Source organism: Anopheles stephensi, unplaced genomic scaffold (assembly GCF_013141755.1).
Source record: "Anopheles stephensi strain Indian unplaced genomic scaffold, UCI_ANSTEP_V1.0 ucontig65, whole genome shotgun sequence".
Classification (NCBI taxonomy): domain Eukaryota; kingdom Metazoa; phylum Arthropoda; class Insecta; order Diptera; family Culicidae; genus Anopheles; species Anopheles stephensi.
The window spans coordinates 69,731-83,506 of NW_023405433.1; the positions used below are offsets into that span (position 1 = coordinate 69,731).

Consider the following 13,776-nt stretch of genomic DNA (forward strand, 5'->3'; position numbering starts at 1 on the left):
TATATCATAATACCATAGTTACTAACCACAAACTTATCAGGATTCCATAATCAAATGCAACAGCCATCTCATTCCAGTGCACGCCTTGTGCATATGCAATTCATTTCAATTGCCTTTTGTTTCTAGCACGTGCCTGTGATGGCCAATTATACGACGTCAAACAACGATCCGCCAAACCATAACTGGTGTTGTTTGCCAAGTGGCCATAATTTTTCATTCTTCTCGCCAGTTTCGTAAATCTGAACGTACAAAAAGCGAACCTTTTTCTCCGAATAGAACTCACACCGTTTGTTGAATCACCCGGAATGTACAACAAACCCAACTTGTCCCCGCAGTGCCTTTGTGTCTTGTAAGTGAGACGGAGTTGGGTGTTCCAGTCCGTTCGCCTCCTGCTGCTCAACTTCCAACCCAGTGGGGCACTGTTGGAGAGGATAAAGTGTGCTAATTACATTTCAGTACACCGAGCCTTATCGTGAGGTGTCCTCGCACTGAATGCGCTACCGGAGGAGAGAAGTTTCGTGCTTCTTCTTTTCCGCTTTCTTCCCAGTCGAGATGGGAGGAGGTACGCTGAAATTAACTGCATTAAACTTCAACTACGCTGGAGCGCATAAATTTAATTACACTTCTATTACAGTTTGTTTGCGCTCGCGACTGTTTGCCCTGTTTTAATCCTCCCGACGAAACCGGGCGTTCCATCGATGTTCGATCTTATCCCAGCAAGTGTCACGCTGTTCCTACGCGCCAGATAAGACTTTGGCAACTCCGCTGGCTGCTTCAAGGAGTCAGGCGAATGGATTCGTTCGGTGTTTCGCAAGGTGTTCAGAAGGCAACAGAAGACGACGATGAGAAGAAAACTACGTGACAGCATGTACGGTGCTGCAACGCCACCGAGCCGAGCTTATTGCCTTATTGCGGTGACATGAAAGTGGTCCAACGTAATTGCGTCCCCGTGGTTTCCCCAAGGTAACCATATTTTATCGTTATTAATTTTGGGCCCTCCCCACGCCCAAAGCCTGTAGCCCTCGGGCGGTATTGGTCGTTGTCAGTTCGTTTCCTACTTCTTCTCTCGTTTTGTGGTTGTAAAATTAAATCGATGTCTTGTGAATCGATGTACGCCAGTCAGTTGCGTATGCATATGGTTGATTTTTGGGGCGTTGATTTCTCCATTTTCGATTTGAATGTGGATTCACTTCGTTTCACACGGTGCGGTGAGATTCGGTGTGGTACAGCGCTTACAACTTGAAGTGTGTTTAAACATCAATCAAACTCCGGGCGAAATCTTCTCGCCCAAGGAACAAAACCTTAAATGTCACGAGCAAGGAGTGCCTGCGCTGAAAGAAAAGCACCAGCAGCAAAAATTCGCGACCATGATTTGCAAGTCTTCGGTCGCATTGAAGCGTTCGAAAAGTTGCTCTTTGCTGGTGGCTCTGGTCCCGCACGACAGCTTTCTTTCCCGAACGGTCCCCGAAATGTGTTGCTGCCATTTCGATAGGGCTTCTTCCTGGTTGGTTTGGTGACGATGGTGACTGTAGCCAAGCGAAGTTGCCCTTTTTGTGCCAGGCCAATCTTCAAACAGTCCTTCGCCACTTTACGTAACGGCCACACGAAGAAGCGACAACATGAGTTTGCACTCGAGGTGTGACTTAAGTTTCCGAAACACCAAGAAGCCTAACGCCTAAACTTTATCTACCCGCGGGGGTTTTACGGTGGAGTCGGCGCATCTTCGTTACATACTCAGTTAGATTTGGTAATGATGCTTTGAAGTGCGGTACCGGGTGGACCATCCGGACCATCTCGTCCGGAAAATGATTTTAATTTGTAAACTCCGACATCCCACGTAGTTTGCTTCGCTTCCACAACTTCAACGAGCATTGCATCTTAATAAACCTATTTGAAGGCGCGAATGCTGCACACGACTATCGCTTTCCTGCTCCTACGGGAGAGTGGACTAACTCAAGTCGCCAGGGTGCGCTCCAGAGGAACCCTCTTGGTCGGTGGAAGAAAATGGCGCAGAAAGTGAATAGAACGTTAGCGTACGTGACTAATAGACGACACTTCAAAAATTGCATCGTACCCACTCCAGGATGCTGCGCTGTCGGAGTTAAATTCGTACGTGGCAACTTCATCCCGGAATGTGCATACCAGGCAGCTCGGTACAGTACAGTGACGGAAGAGCCACTTCGGTTGCGAATGTGAAGAGCACACAACTACTAAATGCAATCGATCGGATGAAGCACGCCGACCGAAACCGAGAGCAGAACATGCAGAAGCTTATAATCCGCGCTGTCATCGGCATTTATGGCGTGTGATGTGATTTTTGCTACACCGTGCATGTGGACGCCAGGATTTAAAATATTACCGCTTGATGGATCGGCGGTATCATTCAAAACGCGCGTTACGTGCAGATATACATCAGTGAGATTTAGTGCTGTGTGTGTGTGTTTTTAAATCTCCCTATAATCCAGCACTCAATCCTATTATGCGTTTGTGTTGCGGTTTTGCATACCACCAGGCGCAATTGAGCACTATTTTGTTCCCTCCGATTTTTCTCTTCCGTTCGTACCCAATTAGCTATTTTGGGATTCGATAGATGGATCAGTTTTTTAATATGTCCTTTCCAGAACTAATTGGTCATGCGTGTGTGCCTGTGCGTATAATTTATACAACAAAAAACTCTGCTAAATTGATGAAACAGTTGGGTTAAGCGTAGCGTTAATTGAAATATGGCGTGGAAAGTATTTTTTTCCATTAGAATGTCCCGGTGTTAAAAGTTTTCTTTAACGAGATTTAAAATTTAGATTCATCAATAAAAACAAACGCCATAACCTTATCAGTTGATTGCACAATTTCTATGTAAAAGTTTCCCATTGATGTTATCCGCTCCCGATGGACGTCGAGAATGAACAAAAAGCGCATCTGATCGACAAAAAAATGGCGCCCCCAAACAGGAACACGTGAGAAAAGTGCACACCTTCACGGGGGTTTGTGTCATGCCGAATGCCACACATTCTGTCGTCTGCACCGTTCGTCTGCCATTCGTAATTGAATTGCATTTTCACTTTGAACTGGTGAAGCGTAGACAAACCGAGACTAGACTAGACCGGACACCGGCCAAATGCAGCTTCCGTTCGCTGCATGGTGTGCTTGCTTCCGGTGGGTTGCTTTTGGTAGCACGCGGCGCTGACGACAGTCGTCGGCGGGTTTAAAAATCCCGGCAGCATCCCCACAACGATCCGCTTCGAGTGGCTTCAACGTGCGTAGGATGTGCTGGGTTGGAGCGAAAAACGTGCCTTTACTTACTGCTGCTGGTTCTCATCTATTCCCTTCTAAGAGTACAGCTTTTTTGCACAATTCTTCCTCCTTTCCTTTGCTCGTTGTTTGGCTGTTTGCTAAAGAAGTTATTCCACAGCGGGCCGTAGTCACGAGGAACAATCGTACCTTCAGAATAGGCCACCCCGAGATACGCTCGAGACATTGATTTAATTAACTTATCCGACACTTTCACTCTGTGTGTGCCTTGTTCACACCTTGTTGCTAGCTACCACTTCCTCCTCCGGCTCCTCGGGCTCCGTTTGACCCGGTGCGCTTTCATGAATTTTTGGCCAAACGAACAGTTCGTGGGTCACGTTTGCAATCAATGTTGGAAGTAAATTAGCAGTAAACTTGCCACAGCTCATCGAACTTTATCCGACCAGGTCGGTGCGGTCGTAGTCGGGTGTGCTTTTCCGTCGTATGCAAATGCCATTTGTACCAAACGCTACTTGTGTAGGCACGCGAAGAAGCAAATCACTGCCGAACGACCTGCTGTGTCTTGGTGAGCTTGGGGCCCACCTACCGAGTGCTGCGATGGCAGACGAATGGGCAATTGAATTAGTCTAATCTGGAACGGCATACGCAAACAGCAGCCGACGACTGCAACATTGAATCGCTCGCAGGCACTTGCCGATTGATTACCACGCTCTCTCGCTGTTCAAGAAGCGCTATTAACATTATCAACTACTGCTACTTCTTCGCTGATGCAGCGTGTCGTGCTGTCGAAGGAATGTACTCCCCATGAAGAGTGACATATCCTCCCGTTCGGTGGTGCGTAGGTTCAACAAATGATCCCTGCCCGTCGGGAGTCTCGAGATCGTTGCCAATCGCGTTACCCATTTATTGCCATCGACGATACCGAGGACCACCGTCGGGAAGGAGTTGGAAAGTTGGAATTCAATTTTCCTTCATGATGGAATACGAACAAATGGACTCCATTAGTCGTTAGAGACCGAGAGCGAGCAGGAAAGGGCCTGGGAAGATTTGAGGCAATTAATAAAAATCTTCCTTCCCTGCTCGCTACCGGCATGCAGACCCTTATGTCTTTCATAAAAATAATTAACATGTCCCATCATTAATTAATGTAAATGAACGTTTGCTTAACCATGTGTACGGTATGAGCCGTGGCACGGCTAGAGGAAGCCCGAGATGTAATGACATTAAACGTTAACTTTTAATTAATTTTAATGCGACAAAATGTGCTGCAATGAAGGTTTTCGAATGTGTAATCGAGCTTTGATATGGGAGGCAATACATTACGAACCTATGCTAATTTTCCTAATGGCTGTTTTTTATCGTACGTAGCAGTCATCCAGATAACGTTGGTCTACAGAATAAATTTTTACTGGTTTGTTCAACAAATAAACAACAATCTACTACAAGGTTGGACTAAAGCAAATATAACTTGGTTTTTGTTGTTAAGTAAACTAAAACTGGAACAGACTACTGTTTAAAGAGCTGTAAACTTAGACCTTAAGGCTAGAGAGTCATAGGATCCAAAATGTGTTAATCTGTGTTGATCAGAACTTTTCTAGAATTATCCAGCGTTAATGATCCGCAAATAGGACTGTATAAAACTGCATGCAGCCCTAGTATTCTACTGTGTTGTAGTTGAGGATCTCATCCAATTCCTAGTCACCTAACATGATGACGAATGCATTCAGAGATGCCTTGATTCTAGCCTGTCAACGTACTGCAATGGTATGGACTCTATTATTATATTTTTTCGCAACAGCTTAGCAATAACTTTGCTGCAACAATAATATGAAACCAAGGATAATGAATTGTGGATCTGCTGCAGCATTTTGGTAGAAAGTATCGAAGCCAGTAGTGATGACAGATGCTCAACACCTTTTTATTTCGCAAGAACTAAACCAAAAATCTGTTTTTAATGTGTGAACATTCAAACATGGCGGTGTTTGCAATTATTTTTTTCCCAGGAAATAGCTCAAATCCTAATCTTAACACCCAACAAAAACAAAGAACAGAATAATTGCACATAACTCACAGCTACGGCAAAAACATTGTCGCTCAAATTAAAACGGAACGGTTTTGGGAAAATGAGCACAGAAAACTGCTGCTCCCCACTACATCCTGGAACGGGATGGGGCTGTGCTGCTGGTAGTCAACCATGGTACGGTTGATGGATGAATATCGTTCATCATGTGAAAGCAATTCCGCTTCCCGAAAGGACCCAGGGAAGCGTGAGGGCACGTTGCAGCAAAAGCAGTACCAAGAGTCGAGCGTGCTTTAAAGCGCAGCTTCTGTGCGCTCCACTCTGCGTGGTGGGTTTGCCAAACAAAACCAAAAAGGGCACCATTATGAACTCAAATGATGATGTAAAAGCGCCAAGAAAACCAAGGCAGCTTTCTTGCAAGAAAGCTTCTTCACTCGCTGCTCACACCGTGCCCGGGAGGAAAAATGTGCGGTTTAAAGGTGGCTTGGTTGGTTGAAACTGTCCCGCCCTGGAGCTCCTGAAAGTATGCAATGCTATGACAACAACGCTTAAGGCAACGGGATAAGTTGTACACTTTTGTTGCCAGTTTTTTTTCCTGCCTTGTCCTTTTCTGCTGCTGCTGCCCTCTTAGAGCTAACCCTATCAAAACCGCACTATTTGTCCACCGAGGCGCGATGGGTTTGTCCTAGTTTCAGTTGATTAATCATTTCATTTCTTCCCATCCACGTCGGAGCACGATCAACAGCATACGCTGCTGGCCGCTTCTAGCGAAGGATAACACGGACAGAGACACAGCGTTGTCGTTTTTTCTGTGTGTGTCTGTTGATCCTCTCCATTGCAGCGAAATGATGCAAAACGAATGTTTTTCTTTCTGACTCACTGGACGGGACTGGACCGTTTGACTGTGGACGGTGCAATACTGGGAGCTCGCTTCTTTTTAAAGCTGTGCTGATGGAGTTATTTTGCCTCTTGAATCCCTTTATGTTATGCTTTCGGCAAAGTAAACAGTAAACTTAAAGGGTAAACAATCCCTTCTAACAAACATAAACAGTTGGAGCAAAAAAAAGTATTTACACCTTTGCGCGATAAAAGCAAGTGACGAATCAAGGAGACCTCACGGAAATTCGTTTTTGCCAATGTAGAATTGCAAAAACGGGCCCCTCGAATCTGGTCGATGAGAAAGGTTTTGCTCCATCGGCGTGACAAGCCATTGACGAGGGTTTCGTAAAGGTGTGAGACACGATACTTTATCTAATCGGTGAGGCATAGAACCTCACATCAGTGGAAGGACCAATTCTGAACATAAACAACCTGATGACGCTTCATGTACGGACCAAGCGAATTCTGACGTTGGCGTTGAAAGGGGAGTTCCCTTCTTATCAGCTACCTGGCAGACATCGGTTATGCTGCACAGTCATCAAGGGAGGCATCAGATTTAATGGGTTGCTCCGTTCGTTTTAATGCTATTTTTGCGACACACTTTTCACCCCAAAATGCAATAAGATTTACAAATATTGTCGAGGAAATATTTGACTATCGTGTTGCTGTTATCAAAATTAGCACAGCTCATTGATAGGATAATATTTGAAGTAACGACATACGACCTTGGGTCGTTCACATCAAATCACTACAATGAAGGCTCATGTTAAACGGAAGTACTTCAATCGAGCAGTTCCTACAAACCCTTGCGCACATGCGTATCATATCGTGATAAAAATGCAATGTGGACTCTTATCGGTGGTCTATCGCTATCACACACACACACACTTACCGGTATTCATTTGATTTGGGGGCTGGAGAGTGAAAGCTGTTGCAGTTCCTCACTGGGCCTGTCGAATGGTGCACGTAGTTTGATGTGGTCAGAATCTTTCGCTTAAAACTGCCGCCGGGAAGAGTTATAGAAATGAGCCGACTGTTGTCGAAATCTCCCAAAGTAATGAGATGTAGATAAAACCGTTGAAACTGGTGCAAAATTCTTACCGCCTTTCTCTTGCTCTTTCTCCCGATGCTACAGATGACACACCTCCAGCGGCACCGGTTGGAGTCAGTGAGTGACCACAGTGGTCCGTCCAGCTCGTCGAGCAAATCGGACAGCTCGGACGGTTCGGCCTCGGAGATATGCGAGGTAATGCAGGACTGGTCTCTGGACGGTAGTGACCCGCAGTCACATCCGATGCAGCTGCACCATCCCAACCTGCTCCATCATCAGCATCACCACCATCACCATCATCATCATCATCAGCACAACAACCATCAACGTCATCAGCCACAGCACCACCGTACGCTTCTTGCGACTCACGAACATCATCATCTTCAGCAGCAGCCACCGAAGCAGCAGCTCAGCTCGCCCAACTCGAGCTACACCCAGGAGGACGTTGACGAGCAGGACGTTGACGATCTCGAGTACAGCAAGCACGACCTCATCAGCCTGGACAACGGCATCATCACCGACTACGAGCGGGCACAGGTCGAGAGCTTCTTCAGCGGTCTCGGTACCGAGGTGAGTTCTGGTGGCAGGGCGGCACATCGATAAATCAATTGGCTGGAGTGGCTGGATGATGTCAGCAGCATCGTCCAAGCCGGCCGAGGTGATAATTGGAACATGTGCATGTGCTCGCTTGCCAGTGCCGATTGCACACGGCGAATGGGTAGGAGAATTAATGTCATGTGCATTCGAGGAATCGATTGATGGTGGGTTTTAATGGAACCCTCTTCGGTTCTAACTAGCCGGAGTTGATGCTCACTTGAAACTGGTGACGTGTAGTGGAGATGGTGGTTCCATACGATGGGGTCCGGGAATCAAATCCCTCCAGGATGCAATTCCCCTGTACGCAAGGCTTGCCTATCTACAGCTACAGGTTCCTCAGTCAACACATCACGAAGTTGAAGTTCCAAGAAGAAGAGGGAAAGATGCTTTATGCAGGAGAACTCTCAGAATCTATAAAAAACAAAGATATCAGTAAAACTCTTAATCGTTAGTGAAAACCAAGACACATAAACTATCGCAATTGACAGCTTACAGTACCTTCTCCATTACTGACCAACGTGAAGATTAAATATCCATAAAACGGGTGTGCTGCACGTAGTATAGTAGGAGAGTATGTCACCCCGAGATGGAAAAACTGTTTGCAAAACCGTGTTGCTGCCTTATCGATGTGGCCGGAAGCAACAGTACGCCGCGCTATTCGTGGAGCAGAAGGTGTCAACAAACAATTAGCCCCCTTTTTGGACGACGCCACGAACAACAGTGAGTCATTAGTGGGGTGGTGTGCCCTTACACCTACCGCCATCTTCCCCATATGGGCTCAATTTTCTCAGTCGGCGGCAACATTAGTGACAATTATTATTGCCACATCGTGAGTCAGAATCGTTTTCTGACGCCGCCATGCTATGCTGCAACCCAGTGAATCCGGGTCACGTGTTTCCGTGGTTCCGGGGCGAGCTGTCACCTACAACAATAGCTCGTTCGCTTCGTCCACCAATGTTATCCTTTCGGCTAATGTATCTTCTTCTCGAGAGTCCCAAAACGGTTCGAGTGTCACGGCATCACCACAATCACATCACCTCTTCCTGTTGACTGTTTGACATAGCCGGATAGGAATTTCATGCGAGTAATCACGATCGAATGACAGCGACATACTTAGTAGGCTTTGGCGGAAAAGAAAAACTAACCCCCACACACATACGCGCGCGCGAATATCTGTGACGCACGCACGCAAGTCATGGGCAACGTGATTTTCGGGTGAAAAAAGAAAAACCTTTACCCATCCGGACCGGAAGATGGCGGTTGTGATGAGCCACGTGCACGATACGGATATCTTTCAAACCATTTTTTTGTTTTCGTTGTTGGACGAGCGAGATGCGGAGTGAAGTTCAACAAGACGGTTGAAGCTGTACAAGTCAGCAAAAAGTTTGACTACTTTGATATTCCCACTGGTGCGCTGCTGTTGCTGATGCTGTGGTATGTCATCTGTGGGACGTCCTCGTCGGAGCTGTTTTTATGTTCTCCTTTTCTCCGATTCGCCTCGGTTTGTTATTGTTGTGTGTGCGTGGATGCCATTTTTGCTGAGTATAGTTCGCTTCCCTTTCCCAAGGGGAGGATTTACTTAAATGCGAAATATGTTTATACTCGCCAGTTTTTTTATTATGACACTTACGGGTGGAGAGTTTGCAACGAAAGAACAGACAGACATCGACGGGCCATCTCGTGCTTTCTTTCGCCAAATGAGGATTCCTCCTCCGGCAGGGCACATCGCGAAAAAAAAAACAGCCCATCAGGACGGAGAGCCCAGACGGAGGACAAACAACGGCTCGAGATGTGGAGATCGGCAAACAGTCTGCGCCACGGACACTGTGCCTCCCTCTAGGGGGTAACAACAACAAAGAAAAGGTGATTTTGCATCTTAAATCGAAAAGTTATCATCTGTTAATGATGATTTGTGGCTTTCGGAATGTGTTTACTGGCAGCTGTGGCAACGTTTTGTAGCCGAACTTCTGCTTCAAATAATGATCGATACAATTTTTGCGGAGCTACAGGAGGAAGATGCTTCATGGTAAATGCACTGCCGGCAGAAGAAGAACATCCTCGACAGGTCGCAGGATGGGCTGAAGGCTCACTGATTGTGCGTTTTTTTACGAAGAATTCTTCTGCCACACGAGGACTTCCAGAGAGCTCCGAAAATGGCGAAGAATCGAAGAATGGGGACACTGATTTTACACAACCCTACAGGGATCCAATCAGAAATTAACATTTTTGCAAAATCATCTTGAAGACTCACTAAAGAGGATTTAATTTTCTTGGAAAACTTCAATGTCTCATTGGATATTCTAACCGCATTCTAACAAACAAGAGACCTACTTAGTACATAAATGATGATCGTTTATTAGATCATAAAATAGGCCGGTCCAGTCACAAAACGTTTCTCCAAGAGAAATGACTATGGTTCACAGCGTTACAAAGTGCGGTCATCTAATTGATCTCGAGTGAGAAGGGAGTGAAAAACGTAACGAGTTAATGAATTGGTTACTGTTTTTAGTCAACACCGCCATAAAACTGCTCTTATTAAGCTAAATGGGGACGTGGAGAAACAAAACGAGCGATGTGACTCCCTCACTCACCCTTAAGAATCATAACGTGTCCGGTCGTTTTTTTTCTGTTTTTTGCACCAAACCCACCATAATGGTTCCCACTGGAGTCATTCTTCGGGTAAGGTTCGGTTATGTTTCCATCCTACCGCAACCGTAATCAACAGCTCGCAATTCATCTGTGCGCCTTTCGTTTGCGTTTCATTATAAAACCTTGAAACTGTTAAACAAACGCCTTACAAGATGCCACATTCGCTGGGTCGTGCCGGAACAGCACTGGGGAGGCTTATTAGCATCGGAAATGGCGCCAAAAAATGCCATTACACACATTGCTATACCGCACCCGGGCAGGTAGTTGTCCCGCGGGAGAAGCTGTTGCCGTGTTGTTACACCGTAAAAGCATCCGGAAAATAACGTCTAAATCTGCGGCAGCAATCGTTCATGCGCTACCCGGCCATGACTCCATATGTTGGGGTGGTGCGCACGAACCACAAATAAAGTACCTCTGAAAAAGAAAAAAGAAGAGGTCAGAATGGGTAAACTTTATCAAACACATTTAGCATAAACTTTTGCTTGCTGTTTTTTTTTTGTTGAGAAAGGAAGACTCCTTCATAGGACTCGCCGTAGAGAAGACTGCACAAAAAAAGGGAACTCACTCCATCATGCCTGAACAGTTCCAATCATTCAGGGTTGAAGTTTTGAGCCGGGAGGGGAAGTGAAAGAATCAAAAGACACGTACACCAACTTGCTGCGTTGGGCTTGGTGGACTTTCCGAGAAGAATCCTTGGTCCTTGCGAGGTGAGCTTGGGTAGCTCCCGTCCACTATTAACATATGCTGCACGAGAAGGCAACTCTGTGTGTTGATCTAAATTGCAAATAAAATCCTCCACAAAGCGAATCCTTGCAGCTCAACCCGTTACTATACACGCTGTTGGAGGTTGAACGGTGCTTCTATTATGAAAAATGAGGATCTACTGTATGGCACTATGGGCAAGTTAGAACAACAAGCCGGCCAATTTAGTATTTATGGTAACTATGCATCAATGTGGTCTCAGTCGAAAGGTCATATCTTAGTCAAAAAGACTCAGCCTTATATTGTCTTTCGTTGACCGTAAATGACAAGAAGATTTTCCTACAATTATCACTAGGTATAGTAAATATTTTTTAACACACATCTAGGTTAAGTTTTCGTCTAAGGAACTAGAACCTCAGGAGGCTCCTGTTGACTTAAAATACCCGTAGCTGGATAGTCAGTCTTCCATACAAGAGAGTCAATCCAACTTTCAGATCTCTGAAATTCCACAAATGATTTTCAAATCTAAAAATCTTCCAGAAAACCCCCTTTTTGACCATAGTACGTTTGGGACCAAAAGTGAGACGTCTCACTCCGACCATGAGCATGAATAATAATTTACAAACACGCTTCTCATTTCTCTCTTCTCGTTTCCAGGTGTACGTCAGCTCATCGTTGGCCAATCTGTACGAGCGCGTCGGCAAGGAGGACTGGCGCCTAGTGTTTACCGGCATTCCGGTGCTGCTCCATGACAAGGGCAGCACACGGTCACGCTGCACGCCGAGGGTGTCGTTCGTGTTGGCCGAGCGTGGTACGTGCTTCGCCCTGTGGAAGGATACCATCGACAATCTGTCCGACTATAAGGTGGCAGCGGCTGCCTTCCATACGATGTGTCTATCAGCAGGTAAGCGCCGGTCTTCGCATCCCCGAGAAGCTAGCATCGTGCTAAACAAGCGTATTTGCTTACCTTACAGATCATCGGAAAGTGATCGGCTTCAGCTTCGATTCGAACCAAGCTGCCCGGGAGATGTGGGTCCGGGTCGAGGAGCTGACGAGCAATCCGGAAAACATTGCCCTATCGGCACCGGGCCGCAAGCGCAAAACACAGAAGCGTGCCAAACCGATCGTGTTGCCACCGAAGTCACAAATCTCGCAACCGTGCCAGTTTAATCACGTTACCAGCGTTACGACCGGTGACACGCAGCGTTACTTCAGTCTGCAGGCGTTCGTTTCGGCCCCGGTAAAGCACCGAAGTCCTTAGAGAGTGAGAGAGAGAGAGAGCGAGAATGGACAGGATAGACAGCATCCATGACACGGGAACAGAGAATGTGTGTGTGTCCGGAAGTAGTAGGAGTTTATTTTCAAACTCATTTTCCAAGCTTCTCCTTTGTGTCCTCGGCAATTCCTCTCTTCGTGTGCGTGTTTAATCTCTAAGGACGAAGTGCAATCAAGCGTATGGATTTTAGTTGAGAGGCCGATAAGTAATGACGTGATTGTGCGATAGGCAACTAAAGATAAAGGATACGAGATGTAGAAGAAGAACATATGTTAGCATCAGAACTCCCAGACAACACACTCACCTCCCTTCGAAAGAGAATTCAGGTTATTCACTCACAGTTAAGATCCATGGTTTTATCTACTCTTAGACCTTAAGAACATTCACATCTCTTCATGTAACAACAACACGTTCAGCAGCGAACTCCATATTGCTTCGGGACGATAGCAGATAGCTAGAACGACTAGACTGCAGTGCCACATTTTTTGTAGATGCTTAAGTGACTAGCTTTAAGGGATAGGACGAAAATGGAATCGAACGGAACGGGAGAGTTGGTCAGTGTGAATTAAATGTATGTCTGTGATAAACGAAAATAAGACACATGAGACATCATGTCCCCACGATCAGTGGGTACGATCGACCACCGGTCGAAGCGACCGGCATAGACGGAGTCGGAAAAATAGTGGGCGAAGAAAATTGGACACAAACCATGTTAGTTGTTAGAACTGATTGATGAAAGTTTTCTTATTTCACCGTATTTGCAAGCATATATAAGCTATTACTCAAAACACATACGCATACACGCATCGTACAATTGGCTTACAGTTGGCGTTCCCTATCTGCCAAAGCATATGATGTCTGTGGAGGACGATGCGTTTCTCCCATTTGTACAGAGGGTGTAAGAACATCCAAGTGAATGTAGACAACCGGCATTCACGCGGCATACGTGCGTTTGTAATGATATAAATGTATTTTGGTAGCAATGCTGAGCAACATCAGTGTTTCACGTGCTGTAAATATTTGCAACAACAACAACAAAACCTTTTGTGTAGTTTGAAGAAATAAATTTCAATTTTATCAAAATGATCAGATGAATTAATTATTTTTACTACTCTAATACGAGCAAAAATAAAGGTTGAGAAAATGTCAATTTACTGCATTTCATTTTTAAATTCTTCAACGCATTCGTATTTGAATTTGAAAAATGTTTCGTTCCGTGAAATATTTCATCCAATGAAAGGTTTCAATACAAGTTGCAAAGTAGCATACAAGTGTGTCACAGCGGTTGTCCAGCTTTGGTCGCTTGTTAAGAGCTGCTTTAGAGGGTTTATTGAGTCAAGTGTTGGTAAACTG

The 13,776-nt window shown here is 45.6% G+C and overlaps 1 protein-coding gene across 6 annotated transcripts in view; it reads left to right on the forward strand.

Annotated features, from left to right (window-relative positions):
• Positions 1-13,514, forward strand: part of LOC118517203 — a 50,795-nt gene extending 37,281 nt beyond the window's left edge. The window contains exons 1-5 of one of the 6 annotated variants that reach the window (XM_036063161.1): positions 7,088-7,202; positions 7,284-7,394; positions 7,587-7,769; positions 11,805-12,051; positions 12,122-13,514. In XM_036063161.1, coding sequence (XP_035919054.1) covers positions 7,173-7,202; positions 7,284-7,394; positions 7,587-7,769; positions 11,805-12,051; positions 12,122-12,408 — 858 coding nt within the window. In that variant the 5' untranslated portion in view covers positions 7,088-7,172 and the 3' untranslated portion in view covers positions 12,409-13,514. Of the gene's footprint in view, positions 1-7,087; positions 7,203-7,283; positions 7,770-11,804; positions 12,052-12,121 lie in introns of those variants that run through there. The other 5 variants (XM_036063162.1, XM_036063163.1, XM_036063164.1 and 2 more) reach the window with 5 other exon arrangements.
• The last annotated feature ends 262 nt before the right edge of the window (positions 13,515-13,776 follow it).